The 23,514-nt window shown below is 47.6% G+C and overlaps 1 protein-coding gene across 1 annotated transcript in view; it reads left to right on the top strand.

The window, feature by feature from the left end:
• Positions 1 to 7,478: 7,478 nt before the first annotated feature.
• The window catches only part of NSL1 (NSL1 component of MIS12 kinetochore complex), a 102,348-nt gene continuing 86,312 nt past the window's right edge, over positions 7,479 to 23,514 (top strand). The window contains exon 1 of the mRNA XM_086927858.1: positions 7,479 to 7,809. Coding sequence (XP_086783984.1) covers positions 7,579 to 7,809 — 231 coding nt within the window. The 5' untranslated portion in view covers positions 7,479 to 7,578. The remainder of the gene's footprint in view (positions 7,810 to 23,514) is intronic.

Here is a 23,514-nt window from a genome sequence, read left to right as displayed (position 1 = left end):
GGGCACAAAGTTTTGCAAAGGTTCTGCCCGCTTTCTTCAAGGGGTCCCCACAAAATGACATCATGAGCTAGGCCCACCCCGATTTTATAGTAAGTAGTCTCTGTAAAGGGGGAAACAACCATTACAATGCATGAGTCATAATCGGCCCTTTTTTTAGGAACTATTACAAAAATAAACAGTATTAATACAAAGTAAAGCAATGTTTATATTTTGTTGCACTGAAGTAAATTAAGGCAAATAAGTCAAACTAAAATATACCAAAACTAAATACATTTCCTTAAATAAATAGAAATAAATAAATCTGCTAAAATAAATATAATGGCCAGTTAATATATCTAAAATTTAGGCATTGACCCAAGTTAATGCCCCGGCAGCTCCATTGTCTTCAGCCAAGATTCCCAATGTTAGACTAATGTTCTGATTTGTTACCTTTGCTGCAAATTGTAAAGCGTTCTGATATCCTTCGGGATCAAGTTCGCGCTATATAAAACTTTATAAATAAAATAAATAAATCTAGCCACAGCTAGAGAGAGGCATCTGGGACAAAACTATTTAATACAGAGTCGCTAGTTTACAATAGGTGGGGAAATAACATATAACACTCATCGATAGAATAACGTGAATATGGAGCCCTACTGTGTGTAATAGTCATTGTCGAGTGTGGGAAGCAGCCTCTCTGGGAACCTGTAATGTATACAAAATCTTGCAGTCAAACTTTCCTGTAGCGTTTTGAAAATGTGTTCATGTCACCTTCGCCAAACTTCATCCACATTTGGGCTGCTAATTCCTCCATGCAGGGACCTTAAGTCACAGGCTTAAGTACCAAGCAGCTTCAATTGTTAAATCTTGCATTATATGCAAATGATAGATCTGCCTTACATGTGATGTCACTTCCTGTTGTGATGTCACTTCCTGTTGTGATGTCACTTCCTGTCGTGATGTCACTTCCCGTCGTGATGTCACTTCCTGTGACCACGCCTACCTTGGAGAGTCCCCCCACTTCTTTTTTTAGGACTTGTGCCCTGGCTGCAACCAACACAAATTCGGCCTTGTCTGACTCCCCAGTCCATCTACTATCATGTTGTACTTTTGTATACTCGTATTTGTTTTACCTTTGCCTACACTTCTCAGTGCCCAAAAATATTTTTATCAAGTTGCATTAAAGCAGTGTGTAATGAGTCAGCGGTCCAGCTGACTGTCCCAGCTCACGACAGATATGTTGCACACATGCGCTCACGCCGCGAGGGCGCACCACGCTAAATAAAAGGGGGCGTGACCGCACGTGGTCAGTCTACACTCAGCTATACATGCGTGTGGTGTGTTGTTTTCTGCGCGAATAGGCCACGCACCTGCCGCGTGCACAAGGCACGTCTATTGCCCCAGGCTCTTTACACTGGCGACGAGGGGCGGAGCCGGATCCACGCTCCGATACTCCTCTGTGGCGGCAGTGCCACAAACAGCCCGACAGTGTGAGGCTCGCAGCTACAGTGCCATGAGTAGCCCAGATGGCGTGCACCGCCCATGGAAGTGCAGCAGTGGCTTCCAGACCTCCACAACCCAGCAAGGGCAGCAGCTGCACCGGTGCACAGACAGGCCCCTGCATGAACGGCAGCAGCCACTGGTAAGGCGGAATCGCTTCTGGTCTGCCGACCACTCCCTGCTCAGCAGCACGAGGCTTGTGCTGGACCGCCCATATGGCCATATTAGGCAGCGCCCGTGCGGGTGAGGAGGAGCCACACGCACAGCACAGGCACAAACGCCCAATAAGGGTACACCTGCGTAGCCCACCGACACAGCAGCAGCCGCACCTGCAGAACAACCGTAAGGGGGGACACAGACCAGGCCCTGCAGACCCAACACCGCGTGGTGCAATGACACAGTCCCAAGACGAGATGGGGACAATGCAGAGGAGAACCAGGCCCCGGTCCGAATAATTATGCAGCACCCTCCCACAGGCGTCGTACCCCCGTTTAGTGAGGCAGCTGACCCCACCACAGCATCCTCCAGGTGGAAGACATGGCTCAGACGCCTCGAGAACTACTTCAAGAGTCAGTCAAGAGGTCGCTCCTGCTCCATTACGCGGCGGAAGAGGTATACTTACTCTTCAAATATCTCCCAGCAGTCGGAGCCCCGAATGACTACGAAGCAGCGGTGGCCAGAGATCACTGTGCATTTTGACCCCCAACTGAACCCAGACTTCGAGCGGTTCAAGTTGCGGCAAGCCAGGCAAAGAGAAGGAGAATCCATCAATGCATTCCATGTGAGACTGAGGGAATTAGCAAGTACGCACCTGGTGGACGAAAGAGCGGCAGAAGAAATCAAAGCTCAGCTCATCCAAGGGATACACATCAAGGTACTGCACGGGCTTATATTACGGCAGCCAAACATACCTTTGAACAACATATTAGTCATGGCCAGATCACACGACCTGTCAGCGGCCCGAGTAAACAAAATGGATCTAGCACTGACTCGCACGACCGAGAAGAGCACCACCATCAAAGTGGAGTGAGTCAATGCCGTCAAGGCACGTGACAGGCAGCAGGCCACGAGACCGCCCACCCCAAGCCCAGAGGGTCCAGTGCGGATACTGTGTGCACGAGGAACACCCACCCCAATCATGTCCTGCCCAGGGGAAGATATGCACCAACTGTGGCATCCCAAATCATTTTGCGTCCGTGTGTAGAATAAAGGCACCGCGGAAGGATGGCAGAGGAGCAAAGCCCATGTGAAAACTGGTGCGAAAGCTGACGAGCGTCTCCCTCGCATCCTCCCATGGGGGAAGAAAGAATGAGTGGGCTGCCTACCAAGCAGAAGACACATCCATGGAGGATGATGAAGGAGAGACGTACTTAGTCTCATTCACTTAAGCACTCAAGAAATGGAGAAGGCCTCAGCCCACGTGCACAGTGCGAATCGCCGGATTCTAAGTGAGCACTGTTATCGATACCAGCGCATCAGTTAACATCATGGGGATTCAGCAGTATAATCGGTTGAGACCCAAACCAGAGCTCTGACTGTCCAAGACGAAGATCTTTGCATACGGGAGTGACTCACCCCTGCCACTCTTAGGCAAGATGACCGTGCCCCTACAGCCCGAAGACAGTGAAATCACCACTGACATCCACGTCATAAACCAAGAGGCCGACACCCTAATAAGCAGCCATGCCGCGGAAGACCTTGGGCTGGGGACATTCGCGAGGAGCGTGCAGACAGACCAGACTAATAAAAAACGACTTAGCCAATTCACTGGTCTTTTCGAAAGGCCTAGGCTGGATCAAAAAGGCCCCGATCCAGCTGCACATTGACCCATCCATCACCCCGATGGCGCTAGGGCACAGGCGGATCCTTTTCCACCTCAGACCGCTAAGGAACAAGAGCTACAAAAGCTGGAAGACCAAGGGGTCATTGATAAGGTCTCTGGACCTACACCATGGTGTCCCCCATGGTGATCGCAGAAAAGCCCCGACAGCCAGGGAAGATCAGGCTGTGCATAGACATCTGCCTCCCTAACATGGCCATCCGGCGTGAACGCCACATCACGCCGACGATGGATGACATTGTTGCTGACCTCAACGGATCCCGCTAGTTTTCCAAGCTGGACCTGAATGCCGGCTACCACCAGCTGGTACTGGCGAGGGAGAGCCGCTACATTACCACGTTCAGTACCCACCTGCAGCTGCAAGGGTACAAACACCTTAATTTCGGGATATTGTTGGCAGCCGAGGTATTCCAGGACGCGGTGAAGGAGATCTTGAGCGGTTTGCCGGGAGTACTGAACGTGAGTTCTGACATCCTCATCCCCTCAAGAACCCCGGATGAGCACTACAAACACCTAAGAGCTACGCTGAAGCGGCTCCAGGAACACAGCGTCACCCTCCACAGGGAGAAATGCCTATTCTTCCAGAAGCAAATAGAGTTCTTCGATACACCTTTAACCAAAAGGGAATCCAAGTAGACCTGCGGAAGTTCCAGGCAATCAAGGATGCACCGGCCCCACTGACCGTGTCAGAGGTACGAAGCTTCCTGGTGATGGCCACGTACTGTGGCCAGATCATCCCCAATCTGGCCACCATCGCAGAGCCTCTCCAGAACTTCACACGCACAGATGCCATGTGGAAATGGAGGACCTTAGAAGAAACTGCATTCTAAACAATCAAGAACACTCTCCTCGACCAAACCACGCTGGTGTACTTTAACCCCGGCAAACAGACGGAGATACGGGTCGACGCCGGCCCCTTAGGCCTTGGGTCGTTCTCACTCAGGAACAGGAGCCAGGAAGATGGGCAGCCTTAGCCTATGCCAGCAAAGCACTATCACCTGCTGAAAGGCGCTATGCGCAAATCAAGAGAAAGGCTCTAGCCATCCGGTGGGCGTGCCGCCATTTTCCCTTGTACATCTGCGGCCAACCATTCAGGACCGCCAGCTGCTGGTACCGCTGTTTAAGGGGTCGTCCCACATCCACCTCCACTGATCGAGGGGTGGGCAATTGGGTTACAACAGTACGAGATGGAAGTGGCCTATCGGCCAGGCGCCAAGAACCCTGCCGACTTCCTCTCAAGGCCCCTGGCACTAGAGGCACACTTAAATATGATTTCCACCATCACATGTCCAAAAGCACTAACACTAGAAGATGTGGCCGCTGCAGCGGAGGGAGATCCCGTAATCACAAAAGGCCTGCGCCGCTGTCCAAGGATGACATTGGCACCCCTTCTTGCAGTCCGCCAGCACCTGGACAGGCCCCGAGAAAGAAGGCCTAATGCAAATGTGGAGGATCCGGAACGAGCTAAGCGTGAGCCAAGGAGAAATCCTGCTGAGAGGATCTTGAATCGTCATTCCGGTGGCCCTACAGCACCATGCAACACACTTGGCCCACGGAGGGCACCAAGAGATCGTAAAGATGAAAGCCCGCATGAGGGAAAAAGTCTGGTTTCCAGGACTGAAAGCCCTGGTCGAGGAAGCAGTAAGAAGGTGCCCAGCTTGCCAGGTGACGAGTGCTTCAGAAAGACTGTCACCCGTCCAGACAGAACATGGGAAGGTCCCTTGTGAGAAGGTGAGCTTGACTTTGGGAGTTTCCCAGATGGCCGAACAACCATAGGCCTGATCAACAGCTACTCCAAATATCCCCTCGTAGAAGTCATCAGCTCCACCTCTTTCTCCTGAGTTGCCCCAGTGCTCCAGAAGATCTTCGCAATGTTCGGGTGTCCGGAGGAAATCAAACGTGATAATGGACCCCCATTCCAGTGAAATTAGTTCTGAGAATTCATGCAGCATCATGGGATACGACCCCGCCGCATTACCCAACAGTGGCCCCAGGCTAACAGAGAGATCGAAAAGTTTATGAGGACCCTAAAGAAGGCCCTCCGTATCGCTGTGGCTGAGAATACAGACCCAAACAGCACCTGCAGCTGTTCCTCCGAGAGTACTGAAGCACTCCCCACAGCACCACGTGCTAAACACCATGGGCGCTCATGTTCAATGGAGCTCACGGTGACACCCTCCCCACCGGGTGGGCATCACTGTAGAAGTGATATTTGTATCTGTCTCACTGGTACAGGGACACCCTTAGCCTACGGGTTCACAAAATGAGGATCAACATTGGAGTGGAACAAAACACAAATTTATTACACCTTATGAGTGGGCTCCGTCATACAGACACTGCAAGTTTCTGAGAGGGAACTGACTAGCATGGTTTCAAACCTAGTATTTATACAAATTTGGTACAGTAAGACAAGAACTAAAACCCCTTTGTTACATAATGCTTACACAACCCCTTTGTATAATGCTTACATGCTGAACTGTTAAATCCTGATAAACCCCCTCCCACATCACTTTCATCGATAGTCAGAGGTGGGTACAGGCGTTGGTGGGTTTGTAGATAGGAACATCTGCATGCTCTGGGCCTTTCGGCAGGGCCTCTACTCTAGCAAGTAAGTATTATCAGCACAACCAGCTTTCAGTGAACATGTAACTTCTGACTTTGCAAAAAGTCCCCACAGAAACACAAAATGGGGGCTGGTAGACAAAATGGCTAAAAGCGGAGGCTAAGTTAACAGAATACATTTTTTCCTGTTTAATATCACCACCCTACAACGAAGAAGACGCCATCGGGCGGAGAGAAAGACAGAACCTAGTTGCCAGCCGGACAAGAAGAGCAACGTCCAGAAAGGTGCAAAGAGGGGATACAGTCATAATAAAGGACAGGAGACCCGTAGAAAAATTTCGGTTCAGATACGAACCAGGTAACTGGTAAGTAGTCAGCCTCAAGGGAACCATGATAACGGCTGAGAAAGAAGGAGAGACAGTGACACAAAACATCTTGTGGTTTAAGAAGATACCAGATCCTCCTGCGGGTGAAGAAACAGATGGGGCCCCAGTTGTGTGGGAGGACGGTGGAGCAGAAAAGGAGAAACCCCACGAGAGTAAGCCGGCAACACCACCGCCTGCCGTACCCAGTGAGGTGGTGGCAGGGGAGACCCCAGAGGCATTGTCGGCATCCAGAACGCCGGGGGCCCCATTCAACAACCGAGGCTGCCAACCCAGGTATGAACTGAGGGGGATCCCCCAACCGAACACAGGCCTGAGGGACTGTGCGTGCCAAGTAAGTGGACTGCAGATCCCCTGTAAAAGATAAAAGGACTGAGTTGGGATGGGATGTATTGAGTCAGCGGTCTAGTTGACTGTCCCGGCTCGTGATACATAGGTTGCACACATGCCGTGAGGGCAGAGCGCGCTACAGAAAAGGGGGCATGACCGCACTTGGTCAGGCCGCACTCACCTATACATACATGCGAGTGGTGTGTTGTTCTCTGCGCACATTGGCCGCGCACCTGCAGCGCGCACAAGGCACATCTATTGCCCCAGGCTCTTTACAGTTAACAACTCCATTCAGTTGCACAAGGTTCACCTTCACCTGAGCATAAATATCTAGAAAACTCAGCTGATTTACAGGCTCTTCTTTATATCGCACTCCACTACAAATAAAACATAAGTAATAAACAATGCCATTAACAACGCCAATAGTTCTACCTATCACAAATGCAAGACCTATTGCATTGCAAATGCTTGTTAGTGCTTCTTATTCGCGCAAAATGTTGTAATTTCTGATATTGATCCGTTTCCATGTACTTTATTTGCTCGGTTTTACTCGTGAGAAAGTGTCATACATTTTGGTCCTTGAAATTCACTCATAAGTAGACTGCAAGCATGGAAATGTCACACGTAAGCAATCTGAAAACTTGGTAGCATTCAAATTGGGCTAAAACGATGTTTCTTAATGTGTACACATATTTTACAAAGAACTTTAAACGCATTTCCCATTCACGCAGCAATTTTCGCGAGTGCATAGCAAAGAAAATGAAAACTACACTAATGATGTAATCCAACCGTTCAATATTTTCTAAATCCGCCGCATTACGTAGGTGCTCAGCAAGACTACGACAAAAAATTAACGAAAAGTTGTATGCGGAGGAACTCTTGTCACCCGAAAGAACGTTTCCCACTTGTAGAGTGGGGCGCGTGCTGCGCGCGCACCACCGCACAGAGCTTCCGGTTTGGTGGAACTGTTTTTGAAAGAAGAAAATGGCGGCAAGCCCCGGCCCGGTCCCGGGGATGCCAGTGGGCGGAATGGCTGCACCTCAGGGAGAGGAAGCGGAGACAGCCGCTGAGCGAGACCCCCGGGTGCACTGCTACAACAAGCGCCTCCTTGGGGAGGTGCTGGAGATGTGTAGCGACTTCAGCAAAGCTGTACTGGAGAGCCAGCCGCAGCTTTGTCCGGAGCACAGGAACAGGGCGTTGCAGGAGGCGCGCTGGGTGAGTAACTGCGTTGTTTGTCTTTCCCTTCTACAGTCGAAAAGGTTTCCCTTGCTAGAATGACGAGGTTTCACGTTTGCAAATTCCCTGAGTGAGTAGGTCGCCCAGTCTGTTCGTTGCATTCTGGTACTTGTGGTTTTGTGTCCCCATTTATGCTAGGGCGACAGTACCAGAAACTAAACCCGGAACTGTTTGCATGGACCTGGGAGACTTCAGGAGTCTTGCTTGGCTTCTTCCCAATAAGCTGTATACTCTGCTAGCAAGGTTGTGGGTATGCTGATTGCTGTTACCTAGTAACCCGCTGAACGCTGTCTCCCAAGGTTACCTGTACTCCAGTGACGCTGGACTGTTCTGCTCATTTACATAGTCATCCTGGTAGCAAGAAATTATACACTTTTGACCTTAGATCAGAGGTCGAAGTAGGCGGGGTGACCACTTAAGCAAGCAAGCTTTATTAATTTGATCAGAGCAGATCCCATGCTTTATTTTTGTTTGAAAAAACAAACAACAAACACAACCGTTCCTCAACGGTGCAGTGGCTTGGGGTTGACGGGGGACTCCTCTACTGCGAATGATACAGGGGTGAGACTGCTAAAGAGGAAACCAGCCTATTCTCCTTCCTTTTAAAGAATTGTAAATCTGTGCAGTTGTTTAATCAACAAATATAAAAGGCCAATATAGGATAGCTGAAAGGAATCTGGAGTTTGTCCATTTAATCAAAAGCTATAGTAAAGGTTTTCACAAGCCCGAACTTAGCAGTTCGGGCTGGACTGTTCCAATGAGGCACATGTCAGACTGATTTGCATATGGCCATGTCTGAATTGGAGTGGAGTGAGCTAAAAAATGAGGATAGATTAAACCCAGATCAGTTGACTGGGGTTGAGTTTTTGATTTGCTCCAACGCTCCGTCCATCATCCCCTTTGGTATCGCAATGTATTACTGAAAACATTACCCACTGAAGGCACTGTAAACATTCAAACTATCCTTTTGCACTTTTTTTCCGGCAGCCTATTTATACTATGTGCAACCTATCTTTTGCTATGTGTAATAGACTTTTTTTAAACCAATGGATGGCATTTTCACAGTGCTTTCTGTCATAGGTTTGGACGTCTTAGCACTAGAAATACACACCACTACCCCCCCCCCCCCTCCACACACACACCCCCATGCACCGTCTTAGACTGTCGGGATACACCCACAGACATCTGAAATGATCTTATTAACTATTGACCTTTCCTAACTGAAAAATTAATTTCCCAAAGATACATTTATTTTTGATTTAAGGCTTGTGTGTTATATTTTACATGTAGTTACCTAAAGGTGAAAGACCAACCAAATATTTCCAGAATATTTTGTTCTTTTAAGCCACGTCTCTGGCTCCGCCCCATCATACTCTGGATCACAGTTCCCACACTTTTCTTTATGCACTTCGACTGCTGCCATGGATGCTTGCAAAGTAAACATGCATGGATTAGCTGTTTATTTCCCTATGATGCGTACTCTCAACTGAATCGCCGCATGTCTCCTGGGAGTATTTTTTTGGAGGGCGGTTATGTTCAATCAATCATGTGTTTGTTAAGCGTGACTACTCGCCTGTAATGGTCTCAAGGTGCTGGGGAGGAGGGGAGGTGCAGGTTCCACTCCATCTAAATGTAAATGTATTGCGATTTATATAGCGCACGTATCACCCGAAGGCATCAAGGCGCTTGCCTTGGGAACCCGTCCTGGTATTCCCCTGTGAGATAACCCCAGCAGGGTATCCACAAGGTGAAAGCCAGGCATCCTGCCGCGAGGGGCCGTAGTGGAGATTAAGCAAGCTATTGCCCAGAGTCTGAACCCGTGAGTCGAGTAGGCACCGGAACGAGAATTATCGAGTCCGTGGGATTTTTGAGCCCAAGACCCGCCGAGGCGGGGAATTGAACCCTGGTCCAGGACCGATCTCAGCTTCCGGGTCTGCCACCTCTAACCCCTGAGCCACACTTCTCTAGGAGGGGGGTCTGTCGAAGAGCCAAGTTTTGAGGTTCCTCGTGAAGATGGGTAGTGATGTTTGTCTGATGTGGAGCTGTAAAGCGTTCCAGGCTCTGGCCGCGAGGAAGGAGAAGGAGTGGCCTCCCGATCACGGTGTAGGAGAGTTGGTCTGATTGTAGGGTTCTTTGGGGTGCATGGAAATTGGGTCGGCTGTTCAGGTATGCTGGTCCGGTGTTGTGGTGGGCTTTGTGTGCGTGGATGAGGATCTTGAAGGTGATTATAGTCTCGATGGGGAGCCAGTGGAGTGTGCGCAGGTGCTGGGAGATGTGGCAGTGTCTTGGCAGGTTGAGGACCAGTCTTGCGGCGGCGTTCTGGATGTTTTGTAGCTTGCAGGTGAGGTTTTTGTTTGTTCCGGTGTAGAATGTGTTGCCGTAGTCAGTCAGCTGGTGACAAGGGCATGAGTGATGGTTTTTCTGTGGTAGAGGGAGATCCATTTGAAGGTCTTACTTAGGAGGTAGATTGTGTGGAAGCAGGATGAAGCGACGGAGTTGATCTGGCGGTCCATTTTGAGTTCGGAGTCCCGAATGATTCCAAGGGTACGTGCGTGGTCCGTGGGGGTGGGTGGGCTTCCGAGGGCGGGGGGCCACCAGGTGTCGTTCCGGGCATCGGGGTGTGGGCCTATGATGAGTACTTATGTTTTGTCAGTGTTGAGTTGTAGACAGCTGTTTTTTATCCATTTGGCGACAGCTTCCATGCCTTGACATGTTTTTTGGCTGCGTTGGGTTTGTTGGATAGGGAGAGAATGAGTTTGGTGTCGTCTGCGTATGAAACAATGTTGAGTTCGTAGGTTCTGACGATGGGGGCGAGCGGAGCCATGTAGACGTTGAAGACCGTTGGGCTGAGGCAGGACCCCTGGGGGACTCCGCAGGTGGTTGGTGTAGGGTTCGAGAGGAAAGGAGGGAGTCTGACCTGCTGCGTTCTACACAGAGGAAAGAGTGGATCCAGTCGAGGCCCTTGTCCCGGATCCCTACATCGTGGAGTCTGCGTGTTAGGGTGCGTTGGGAGACTGTGTCGAAGGCCGCTGAGAGGTCGAGGAGGGCCACTCTTTCTCCTTTGTCCTGTATGGATCAGATGTCGTCTGTTGAGGCGAGGCAGGCGGTTTCTGTGCTGGGTTTTTTTCTGAAGCCGGATTGGGTTGAGGATGTTGTGCTCTTCGATGAAGGTGGCAAGTTGGTGGTTGATGGCTTTCTCGATGACTTTCGCTGGGAACTGGAGCAGTGAAATGGGTCTGTATTTTTTGAGGTTGGTGGGGTCTGCCGAGGGCTTCTTCAGGAGGGGTCTGATCTCTGCTTGGTTCCAGTCGTCGGGGAAGGAGGCATTCACCAGGGAGCAGTTGATGGTGTGGCGGGGCATGGGTGCAATGGTGTCGGCAGCTCTGTTGAAGATGTGGTGGGGGCAGCGGTCCGTGGGGGCCCCTGAGTGGGTTGATTCATCCTCTTCAGTGGTGAGGGTTGTCTAGCTGTCAATCGTTGGCTTCAGGGTGTCAGGGGTGGCTGGTAAGGGTTCAGTGGGTTGGTTGTCTTCGTCGAAGTTGTCGTAGATGTTCTTGATTTTGTGGTGGAAGGTGGAAGAAGGGACTGAGTTTGTTGCAGATATCTTGTGAGGGAGGAATGTCCGTGGACTCGCTGGTGGTTTGGGCGAATTCCTTGATGATTTTGAAGAGTTATTTGCTGTTGCGTGCGTGTTAGGAGATTCTGTCTTCGATCACTGTTTTCCATGTGTTTCTGATGAGCTGGTGGTGAGCTTTGGTGGCGGCTTTGAAGTTGTTGTGGGCTTCTGTGGATTTGGAGTTCCTCCAGGCCATATCGAGGCGGCGGCAGGTGCGCCTGGACTCTTGAAGGTCGGTGGTAAACCATCTGGCTTTGTCGGCGTGTGTGTTGTTGTTCTTCTTGAGGAGGGCTATGGCGTTGGTGCTGTCGGAGATCCCTCTGTGCAGAGTTTGGGCTGCGGTGTTGGGGTCGTATTTTTTCCGCCGTAGTTGGGGTAGAGTTGCTAAGTGAGGAGGTGAGTTGGTCATCAGTGATTTTGGTCCAGTTTCTTCGTGGGAGCAGGTGACGGTGTCTGTGGATGGTCGGTGTTCTGAAGGTGAAGTGGATGCATCGATGGTCTGTCCACGGGAGTTCAGTGGTGTGCTGAAAGTGATGGCGTTTCCTGTTGTGAAGAGGGGTCGAGGGTGTATCCTGCTGGGTGCGTGGGTTCGGTCACGATCTGGCAGAGTCCAATGTTGTGGAGGTTGTTCAGGAGGGATGTGGTGTTTGGGTCTAGTTGGTTGTCGAGGTGGAAGTGGAGGTCTCCCAGCAGGGTGTAGTTGGTGGATGCGATGGCTTGCGGGGAGATGATCTCCGTGATGGAGTTGGTGATTGGTCCAGGGGCTCTGTAGATGAGGGTTCTCCAGAGGGTGGTGGTAGGGCCAGCCTCTATCTTGAAGTGAAGGTGTCCCATTAGGTCTGTGGGCTTGTCAGGGAGTGTGCTCAGGCGGAGGGTGGATTTGTGGACAATGGCGATTCCTCCTGCCGGGCGTGTGGGGCGGTCCTTCTGGGAGATCTTGTATCCTTGGGGAATGGAGATGGTGATGTCCGGTCCCGAGGTGGTTTGTGTCCAGGTTTCAGTGAAGAATGCTACGTCCGGGGTGGTGCTGTCAAGGAGGTCCCAGATTTCGGTGGCGTGTTTGTGGAGTGATCGGACGTTGAGAAGGATGCATTGCGGTGTCTACGGTTCGGTTGTGTTCTTGCGGGCAGGTTGTGCTTGGTCCATGTTCCTGGCGGTGCTGCAGGTGTGCCGGCAGCGGTGACCGCTGAAGGGTCCGTGGGTGTCGGCTGGTGGTGCTACCTTGCAGTTGTTAATGCGACCTGGGTTGATTGCATGGAGTGCCGCTGGGTCGTAGCGTTGGCAGTGCGAAGATCACGAACGCGCGCAGACGGGCTTGCCTTTGGTGCGTCTTCGGCTGCTATTAAGTAGAGGTAGGGATGGGCTGGACAGCTGGGAGGCGGGAGCCGGGAGGGGAACTTGCTTGGGCCGGTCGTGCTGGGAGGGGCCACGGAGGCAGCAGCGATCGGAAAACTGGCACAAAAAGTGGTAAAAAGTGAATAACAGAGATAGGGTGAAATAAAAATGAGGGTGAAAAACAAGTATAAATGGAGCAGAAAAGGAGTGGAAAAGCGGTGCGAGAGGAGGAGTCAGGGGTCCACTGGACCACCAGGGATGAGGCGCAGGTATAACCTGCGGGTGGAGCAGGGCTTGGAACATCAACACTCGAGGGTGCAGGGGCTCAAGAGGGTCTCACTTGATGGTGGAGCTGCGAGGGCGGGAGAGCAATTTCACTAACAATGAGTCGGTGGTCTTGCTCGCCTGTCCCCGCAGCGGCTGCCATTAATTAAGGGTCGGGAGGGCTGGACAGCTGGGAGGGGAACTGGCTTGGGCTGGTCGCTCTGATTGCGCTGGGGTGGAAGAGGCTGCAGGGGCAGCAGCGGCGGGGAAAACTGGCACAAAAAGTGGGGAAAAGGAAAAAGTGAAGGACAGAGATTGAAAGGGTGAAATAAAAATGAGGATGAAAAACAAGTATAAATGGAGCAGAAAAGGAGTGGAAAAGCGGTGCGAGAGGAGGAGTCAGGGGTCCACTGGAGCAACAGGGATGAGGCGCAGGTATAAGCTGCGGGTGGAGGAGGGCCTCGCACACCAACACTCGAGAGTGCAGGGGCCTAGGAGGGCCTCACTTGATGTTGCAGCTAGCTATACAAAGGTGGGAGAGCAATTTCACTGACAGATGATGGTTGCCGTGCAGGGAGGTGTCCCTAATCTTCTGTTTTTAAACTCTGCTACATTTCCCATCATTAACCCCCCATAGCTGGGTAATTAGCTGCAGAACCAAATCTGACTCTCATGAAACTCTGTGTCCATGAAAGCTTGTTGCTAATAACAGTATTTTTTTGCTTAGGTCTGGCATTAGTGGAGACCTTTTAGATTTTTCTAAATTTTATACATTCAGACCATGACAAATCATACAAATGTTACCAACCGGCAGGTCTTGTGACTCAATCTACTCAACCTGATTGTAATTCTCAATGCTCCGAAACGTGGTATTGGGTATAGGTGTATGGCGCCACTGTGTAGAATCATACCGCTAATTTAGGATCTGTCTATTTGTTCAGACGGTGCTGCAGGGTATGGAGAACCACCAAACTCCACAGATCAAAGCCTTAGCTTCACACAAAATTCAATTCACTCCCCAGCACACGTCAAATTTCAATATGGTTCCCTGTTGTAAAAAAAACAAACAAATAATAATTTTATCACAGTGTGAATTGTAAACGTTTCGTCTTTTCTTTTTCAAGTTTTATTCTTGTAGGCTTTCCACATCAGCTCTCAACAGCCAACACATGTTTCAATGTCTCACGCCGCTCGCGTCGTCAACCGATATGGCAACAAGATTGACTATTCGGAAGCTCTAGCCTTGATGAAGTCGCGGGACAACACCCCATACGCGACGAAACACATGTTGGCTGTTGAGAGCTGATGTGGAAAGCCTACCAGAATAAAACTTGTAAAAGAAAAGACTAAACGTTTACAATTCACACTGTTATAAAATTATTATTTGTTTGGTTTTTGTTACAACAGGGAAACCTTATTGAAATTTGATGTGTGCTGGGGAGTGAATTGTACTAATTGTAATGCTCTTGGCCCACAAACTGTTTCAAATTAAGTGATCCTGGGCAAATATTTTAATTCCCTGAGCTGCCATTTTTTTTCATTAAGAAAAACAATGGTTCACTCGCGCATCAGTCTCAATAAAAAAAGCAATATGTCCTTAGTAATTGAAGACCGAACAATAACAATTGTCCAAGGCAAGGAAGAAACAGGCAGGTAATCAATATTGTTTGACAATTTATTTATTCATTGCATTTGTTTATCAATCTAATGTTTTTTTTATTTTAACAAATATCCAATGCTCACACAAGTGAAGAAGGGTGCAATGATGGGTGATAGAGGAGAGAGAGAAAACGTGCATCGCACGCAAAGACATATGACTCTTTAAGGTTATTTTATACAATATACCAGGAGTCTATATAGACAGCTTTTCGACCTCTGGCAATGAGTGGACATCATCGGGACAGGGCGCAAGCACCCACTATCTATACATTTAAAAACATATGTATGAGAATCAATGGCCTGAAAAGGCAAATGAGGATGAAAAATCCAGCTTTTCTTGGGGTGAGGGGAGGTGGGAGGGACGGGAGTCAATCCATGAGAGGTGTTCTCTCCAGGGAGTTATGGTAAGGGAGTCAAGGGTGTCCAGCTTAGCCCTAAATAACTGAGAAAAATTAAAATGAATCATGCTGGTAGCGCAAGTGTTGCAGTGGAATATGCCTACTGATAACGCATGCTTTTTTCCTGCAGGCAATTACAACGCACTCGTTAACACGCCTGCCTTGTAACAACGCCTACCATTACCCCGCATTTTATAACAACGACTTGCTCTGGGCAGGGGGGGTGGCGGGGGCTGGGGGGGTTTGGGGGTAAGGGTGATGCGCTGGATTAAGAACAGTATATTTTATTCCACCTCCAGTATGTGGAACAGTAGGGAAGGTGTTGGATTTAAATCCGACTTGCGGAGTAATGGTATGCGTTGTTACAATGCGATCGTTGTAACAACCGCGCTGTAATTGCCTGCGGGGAAAAGGATTCGTGGTAAACAATGTTTACCGTTTCATTGGGAAGGTTTACAACATATTGTGAAATAGCGCGCCTCATATTGGATCAGTGCTGACTGACAAGGGGAGCTGGGTACAAATGGGGGCTTGTGCCAGTTGCTATCAGCCTAGGGGTTCCAGAATACTGGATGGGTGAAGAACTGCATTTTTGGGACCCCCATAAGGCTATAGCTTCAGTTGCTGGAAGGTAGAAAGGGCGCTTAATTAAATGAATGACAATAAGGCCATGGGGCCGCTAAGAGAAGTTGGGTCCAAAAGGGAAGATTGGCCTTAAGTGCTGATAGCTCATGGCCAGCTGGCCTATGGAGCTGGGTTATGGAAGAGGAGCAAGTCAGGATAGCGGACCTAATACCGCCCGACTAAAAAAGGACTGAGTGGCGCAGTTTCTGAGCAGGAAGGAAACTAAAATGAAATGAGTCAATTAAAATGTCTGTGTCCCCAAACCTAAAGAAGGTTCAAGTTGAGTCGCTGGTGCGTACATGTACAAAACGTCCTCTACAGGAGGACCTATGGGGTGTCAGAGGAATATGAGACCGAACTATTGAAATGACAAACATACATTGAACATTTTTATTTCAGCAAGACCCACGTAATTACCATTGGTTGCAGTGTCATGGACTACAGTGTTTAGCGCAATCCAGGGCATTTAGCGTTTGCCATACTTAGCTCCTCAAATGCTGTGGACTTATCAATGTCCCGGCAATATACACTCTTATTGTATCGTGCTCTGACCTTATTTGCTTTGACAACTGTCATTGAGATCATTTTTCTCTTAGCCCTCGGGGATCCAGGGGCCATAACTTGGCTACTCTTGTTATTTTCATTTTGAGGAATAGTCTTTACTACATTGAAGCTTTGAAAAGGTTGTCTAGTGTGACGAAACACATGTCGGCTGTCTTTGTGTTTGTTTACGAAATAAAAACAAATGGAATCATCAGCTTTTCTGTGTCTACCTTTTGCTCATCAAAGTTGATTCTACATGAATGGACCCGCTAAAGTGAAGGACCTTTTATTTGTACTTATGGTGGTGCTCTGGACATTTTTCAGACACACTGAAAATACTAAACACATAACTGAAAAGCCAGGAAAAAAGCAGAAAGAATTGCAAAAATTATAGCAGTTGACAAAACCGAAATAAGGTAAATGAGTTAGCAACTGATAAGTGGAATTGTAGACATGGAAAAACGTACACATATAGGAAAATTAGACATAGAAAAATTATATTTCAGTGTTAGTAAACCATCAGGGGAAATGAAAAGTCATCAGTGATGCTATATGATAGCGTTCCATTTGTCTTGTGGATTCAAGCATTAGTTACACACGCGTTTCAAAATCAATTTTTCCTCCAATCTGTTGAGCAGGTGTTGATTGTTGCCTCCTCTCCTTTGGGGTTTAATGATTGCGATCACTTGCCAGAAGTTATTTTCTCTAAGTCCTTGCAGTAGAAAATGTTCCACCAGATGTGCCATGGTGACTTCGCAGCGGACTCTCCTCTTGTTTTGGGAGATCCTTGCTTTCTCTTTTTGGGCTGTTAATCCAATGTAGATCAAATCACAGGGGCAACGAATACAGTAGATAAACCTACTTTAGTTACAGTTCGAAAAGAAATTGAGATCTTGTTGAATGTTCCCATGGTGGATTATTTTCGTGGTTATGGTTGAATTACAAGCTGTGCAGTTTCCACATTTTTAGTGACCCTGTACTGGTGGAAGGTTCAGAAGGACGTGAATGGTGTTATCGCTACCTTTTAGTTTGTGTACCCTCACTAGGTGGTCTTTGATGTTAAATCCTTGTTTGAATGATACCTGTTGGTAGCTCTAAAAACATGTTTGTTATCGATAAGATGTTCCAGTGTTTTTTGATACTCCGGTTCTTGATGACGGGGCAAAAGTTGGTGATGCAAGTGATATTGTTTTCAAAGGTGTTTTGTCTTTGGGTTGTAGAAGTTATTCCCTGTGTGAATTTTAAGCACGTTTGAGTGAATATTTGACACGCCTTTTGGGTACCCTGTCTCCATGAGTTTGACAAGTGTTCTTCCTTGAGTTTGCAATTGCGGCAAATGCACAAGAATTGACCATCAGGAAGGCAATCTTTCAGGACATGTGGACGGAATTAGACTATTGGAGCAATGTGTCCTCTCTGTGGGTTTACAGAACAAGGTATTGTATAGTTGGTTTTCTGATATTTTTACTGTGACATCTAAATAGTTAAATTGAGTGTTGCTTTGGTGGATGAGCCAATCTAAGGTCAAGTTGGCAGCTGTTAGCCATTCACAGAAAAGTGTAATATCCCTTACATTGCCAGACCAAATCATAAAAATGTCTATATCTTTGCCATGGGCATATTTTAGAAAAGCATTAAGGATGTATTGTCTCCATATCATCAACAAACAATATGGCAAAGTTTGGTGCGAAAACCCACTCCCATACACTTCCCTTTGCGTTTACCGTAGTATTTACCTTCAGATAAACATTTTATTTTTTGCTGAGAGCTATTTCTAGAAGGGAAACAATGTCGTTGGTGGGTCCACCGTTAATTTTTAACAACGTGGTAACCCTTACAGGGCTCTGCAAGTGATAATTTGTAGAAGAGAACGGAGTTATTTCCTTAAATTCGCAGACAATAGTTCTTTTGGAGAGGAGCAGGAGTCCTTTAAATGTACAGCACCCCTTTAAAATCGGGGAGAGTTTTTTTAACTGTGCTTGATGTGTTATAACGTGTCCATTTGTTATTTGAAAGTGAACAACCTAATTCTGTAAATGTTTTGCCTTTACTTAAACGGCTGTCAGTCACGTTTGCTCTTTCCTGCTTGATATCCGGAGAGCAGAGTACTAAAGGCACAGGTCTGTAAAAAAATGCAAGTATCTTCAACGATGAGTGCAGTTTGGGAGTTTTCCACATTTGTCACGCACAACTGTGTCCTGTTACGTCACATAACCAGGGCTCTATGTAGTAAATGTCCTCTCCACTGTCCTTCACTAGATAGACTGTACTATGTCATCTGTGACATCATAGAATGCCTGGGTGACTCTCTGGCTCACAGTGTCTCTCTCTACCTGACTGTGGCTGTTGGTCAACTCAGGTTGAGCTGCTAACAGCTGGCTCCTGGTGGGGTAAGGAACCTACAATAAAGGATCTTAACTTAACACAGTGGACTGTGCATCTTCCTTTACTACACTCTACTCTCCGAATAAAGAAACCGACGTTGTCCAATGAGACTTCACACTGAAGCTGTTCTGCTGTTAATCCGGGGGTTCTGACCAACCAGAAACACTAAAAGGCGATTTAAAACACAAAATACCCTACTATTACATTCCAAGCACATACTCGACACTCAAGCGGCAGCCCAGTGGAAAAAAGTGCATATTTGAGTTTAGAATAAAAGAAGTGAAAATAGTAAAAAAGAAAACCACCTAAAACCGCTGTCACTCCTATGTCCATGCATTCATAGCCGCATGCTGGGAGGGGAGGGGGGCATAATAGCAAGTACCACACTGGGGTTGTGTATTCCATCCTGCGCCCAGACACCGTGCTTCTCAATCATATGCTAATTTTCACCACTTCATTCCAACCCCGGAATCTTTGCATCCATAATTCTGTTGTGCTAGATCTGAATGAGCTCCAGCACTAACCCGGAGACCGCGCTTCTGCAGCCTTGCACTCTTGGGTCTCTGTACATTTCCAATCAGTCGTTGTAGGACAGTGCAGCTCCGGACCGTGCCCTAGTATGTGCCTACACAGTCCTGTACCCCCGCCTGAATCTGTGCAACCCACCCATGCTTCCTTAACACCATGAACACGAAGCCATTCGCGTGCCGGGCCAGAGTATCTCCAGCTCGAGACTCCTGGATCCCTGCTTCCCACTCTGCGTCCCATTCCAGTACGTTTAGGACCGTTTGCATCTTTCAATTACACCCCACTAAATGCTTTTACCATGTTGTGCCACGTGATCATGAACGTTTTAGGAGTTACTTTTCACTTGAATTCGTTATTACCAGGTAGATTCTTAATGCTGATTGGCTAAACGTGTTCATTCGTCCCACGGTGACCTGTTTCATTGTGGGCTTGCAGAGGCAGCAGAATTCCAGTCCAGAAACCAGCCTGCCTACAATGGACGGAGATCTGTGCTGCAGCCTGTGCTCTCAGAGCGTGAAAAAAAATATGATTGTTGAAAACTAGATCAGAAAAGAAGAAAGATAAATCTCAGCTTTTACAGTGTTTACTGCATCGCAATTTACAAGTGCATCTCAGTGGATATCGAAGTGTAGCCTGTTCGTTACAGGTTATTTTTTTTTATCTTTCAAAGGTCAGAAAAGCCCACCTGGTTTTGTTTGTGAATTTTATTCACAGTCCCTTAAACCCCCAAGACAGTGACCGTGACCGCTCCATTAGGCACGTGCATGTAATAATACACATTGCCAGTATAGTGTGTACAGTGTGCATTCATACTGGGTAGACATTACACTCTACCAGCTGCGCTGCCATGCTTTCCGATCACCTGTGAGATCCACGGGTCATGTTATTCAGCACGGAGGTTTGAAAGTGAAGGGAGGGAGATGTGTTTTAAATAGCTTGTTATTATATTACTTCCTCTGTAGTCCTTTTACTGTTTTCCTTCCTTGCTCATTCTCAGAATACCTCTGTAATCTACTTGCTATGACCTCATGTAATTAATGTTCCAGCTGAGGCAGTTGGTCCCTGATCAGCTGGTAGTGTGCATGTTATATTCTCTGTGCTGCAATAAATACTTGAAGACTTATAACCTACAACTTGTATTGGATCTCTTCATCTTACATCATCAACAAAACTCTGATTTTCTGGCACTGGTATTTTGGAAAACCCACACCAATAAATCCTACTCATGTGGTGCTCCCCTGTCTGTGTTCTGGTTTTTGTGCCTCTGGGCTCCCCTGTCTGTGTGCTCGTTTTTGTGCCTCTGGGCTCCCCTGTCTGTGTGCTCGTTTTTGTGCCTCTGGGCTCCCCTGTCCGTGTTCCCGTTTTTGTGCCTCTGGGCTCACCTGTCCGTGTTCCCGTTTTTGTGCCTCTGGGCTCCCCTGTCCGTGTTCCCGTTTTTGTGCCTCTGGGCTCCCCTGTCTGTGATCCCGTTTTTGTGCTGGGTGGGTGCCTTTGTGTGTGTGGCTCTGTGTGGGTGTAAATGCAATAGGTCATGCATTTGCGAGCGATTATGCTATTGGCATTGTAAATGACAATGCCATTTATTTAACGATTAAGCTATTGGCAATGTAAATGACAATGCCATTTATTTAACGATTAAGCTAGTGGCAATGTAAATGACAATGCCATTTATTTATGATTTTAAAAAAAAAATGTCATGAGCAAGCCAATAGCTCTACCTTTTAATAATGCCTAGACCATTGCATTGTAAATGCTTGTTTTTCTTAATATTCTGCAGTACCTCAGGTTCGTGAAAGCTTTGGGGTCACCCTTGCTCCTAATAGAAAGCCATTTTCTTCATTATCACATATGCAAGCACCTTCAAATATACAAGTCTGGCATGTCTGTTGTACAAAAAACGATATTGTTTGATTTAATAAACTCCATCTTTGTTCCAGGAGAAAGTGTGACAGGAGTGGTGAGATCCCACCTAAATCTTCATGCTCATGTCTAATTCGTGAGAAGGGCTAGAGTGAAGTAGTTTGCGTACTAAATACTCTAGTTTATATAAAGAATTTTCAGAATACACGAAAACTGCTTGATATGGAACATACAGTTGTAAAATTTGTAAGCCTCCTTTAGATTAGGTTCGCTGTTTTATCATTTGGGTCTCTACGTTCAGCTATTGGGCTGTCCATTATGGACAGCCCAAATTCAGAAGAGCAAAAACAATCTCCTATAGTATTGCAAGCAGTTCTTAGCTATAAACTTGAATGAACTCCTTCGCGGAGGGGGTAATTCCCCCACGGTGCGGGGGGGGGGGGTGGGCGGTGGGGGTTAGCGCGGCGCCGCGGTGCTTGTGACGAGACCAGCTCATCATGAGTCACGGTGGAGCTGTGCTCATGATGAGCTGGTCTCGTCACGGCCCTGCCCACTGATTATTTCGCCCGCACAGGCGGGGAATTAATCGCGCGCGGGCGGAGCGACACTGTTATGACGAGACCAGCTCGTCAAGAGCACAGCTCCACCGTGACTCATGACGAGCTGGTCTCGTCACGAGCACAGAAGGGGTTAAATGAAAAATAATTTATCGAGCTAAAACTGTCTACTGAGCTCGCTACTGAGTCAAAATTTAGGGTTATTCTAACAGTAGACTAATAAATGCAAAGATATGAAATCCTATTAATGTATCGTGCTTTAAGGTAGTTTATCTATTTGTCTGAAAGCAGTATTGTTGACCGTTTTATTACTAGTAATAGAGATAGATAGCTCATGTTCTTTTATAAAGTCGATTAGAATGTGGTTAAATATGCAAGGTGAAATTTAACAGAACACCCTCTAAGATATTCTGTTAGACCATGTAATAACTTATACAAAGATATTGAATGAACCTGGCTTTGGAAAAAAAAAAAGTAACGATTTGTGCAGATTGTAAAACACTCACCAAACAGCACATTGAAAGTGACAGATTTAAAGAGTTGATCACAAGGTTGGATAAAACCTACTAGGAAACTCACATCTTATCTGGTAATAAACCACACAGTAATGAACCACAATGTAATGCATTTGAACCAATATAACACTAGATGTGTATATCAAAAAAAGACACTGCACCCTTAAAATAGCAGCTTACCTGGCACATAGATTTGTGGTTAATCTGTTCTCCACTCAAAATAAATGCCCTTCTGGTCGTGCACAAATAAAAGCATAGTTTATTTATTCTTGTGCCTCTCCTGAGCAATTTAAAGATAAGAGGTATCAAAACACAGCAGATATATTTTCGAAGCACTAGCGATTGTCTGCAGCCACTGACTTGTTGTGGTTTTCACTATTGTGAAGTGGTCTTGTTTACCCGTTGCTGAGTGTTTTCCCTCTTTCAGCCTGCTCCTTGTTGGTTTCAGGCCACTCACTGTCTGGTTCACAGTCCTTTGGAAATACTTTTTTGTAATATGGGTGTAGGAGAGTAGCATCTGCTTACTATGGTTACCCCCACTTTTTGCTAGTGTTTCACTATTTTTTTTTTACTTTAGTCTGGCTGGGGCCCTGCTATCCCAGACCCCAGCCTAGCTGCTTCCTCTCTAAATTGATTGCATGTACGTTAGGTACACTCCAGATTGGTTTCTGGGTTACCCTTGTGAGTCCCTAGTATATAGTACCTTGGGTACTAAGGGCATGGGTACCCCAGAGGCCTACTGGGGGCTGAAGCATGTATTATGCCACCCCTGGGAAGCCTTCCAAAATGGCACCACAGGTCAGCTACTGCAGCCTGGGTAAGGTGGTGCATGCACCCCTTACTAAGTTATAGGTTACCTATATCTACCTTTAAGCACTGACACATATAACCCTATAAGCCACTCCTATGGCAGGCCTTATCAATCCTGAAGGCAGAGTGCTTAGTTTTGTGTGAGAGGGTGCCCATGCATGAACTGAGCTCCTCTGCAGCTTTCAGAATCTATTCTCTGATGCTGTTCTGTGATGCAGCCAGACCATATACTCTTAAGTGCATTATAACCTCGTGGTAAATGCTAACTTTGGAATGGCTGCATGGAAACATGTCGTGTTTGGTGTCAAACACTTTGGAATTCCACCCCCCCCCTCCTGCCAGTCCTGGCGGCGGGGGTAGAATTCTACCCTTCTAGAGGGAGAAGACATGTACACATGTACCTGCCCGGTAATAGTTTAAAAGAGCCCCAGCACCTCACAATGGATGCTGCAGCCACAGACACAAGGCTGACCTCCTGCTGCTGGACGAAACTCCGGCAGGGATGCCTGGACGATAGGTTTCCTGTCTCGGGGAGGTGTAACCACCTCCCAGACAGGCTTTAGTGTATTGGGGCTGGGTGGGTGCAGTCC

This window comes from Lissotriton vulgaris, chromosome 6 (assembly GCF_964263255.1).
Source record: "Lissotriton vulgaris chromosome 6, aLisVul1.2, whole genome shotgun sequence".
Classification (NCBI taxonomy): domain Eukaryota; kingdom Metazoa; phylum Chordata; class Amphibia; order Caudata; family Salamandridae; genus Lissotriton; species Lissotriton vulgaris.
This window is presented reverse-complemented; position numbering and strand designations above follow the sequence as displayed.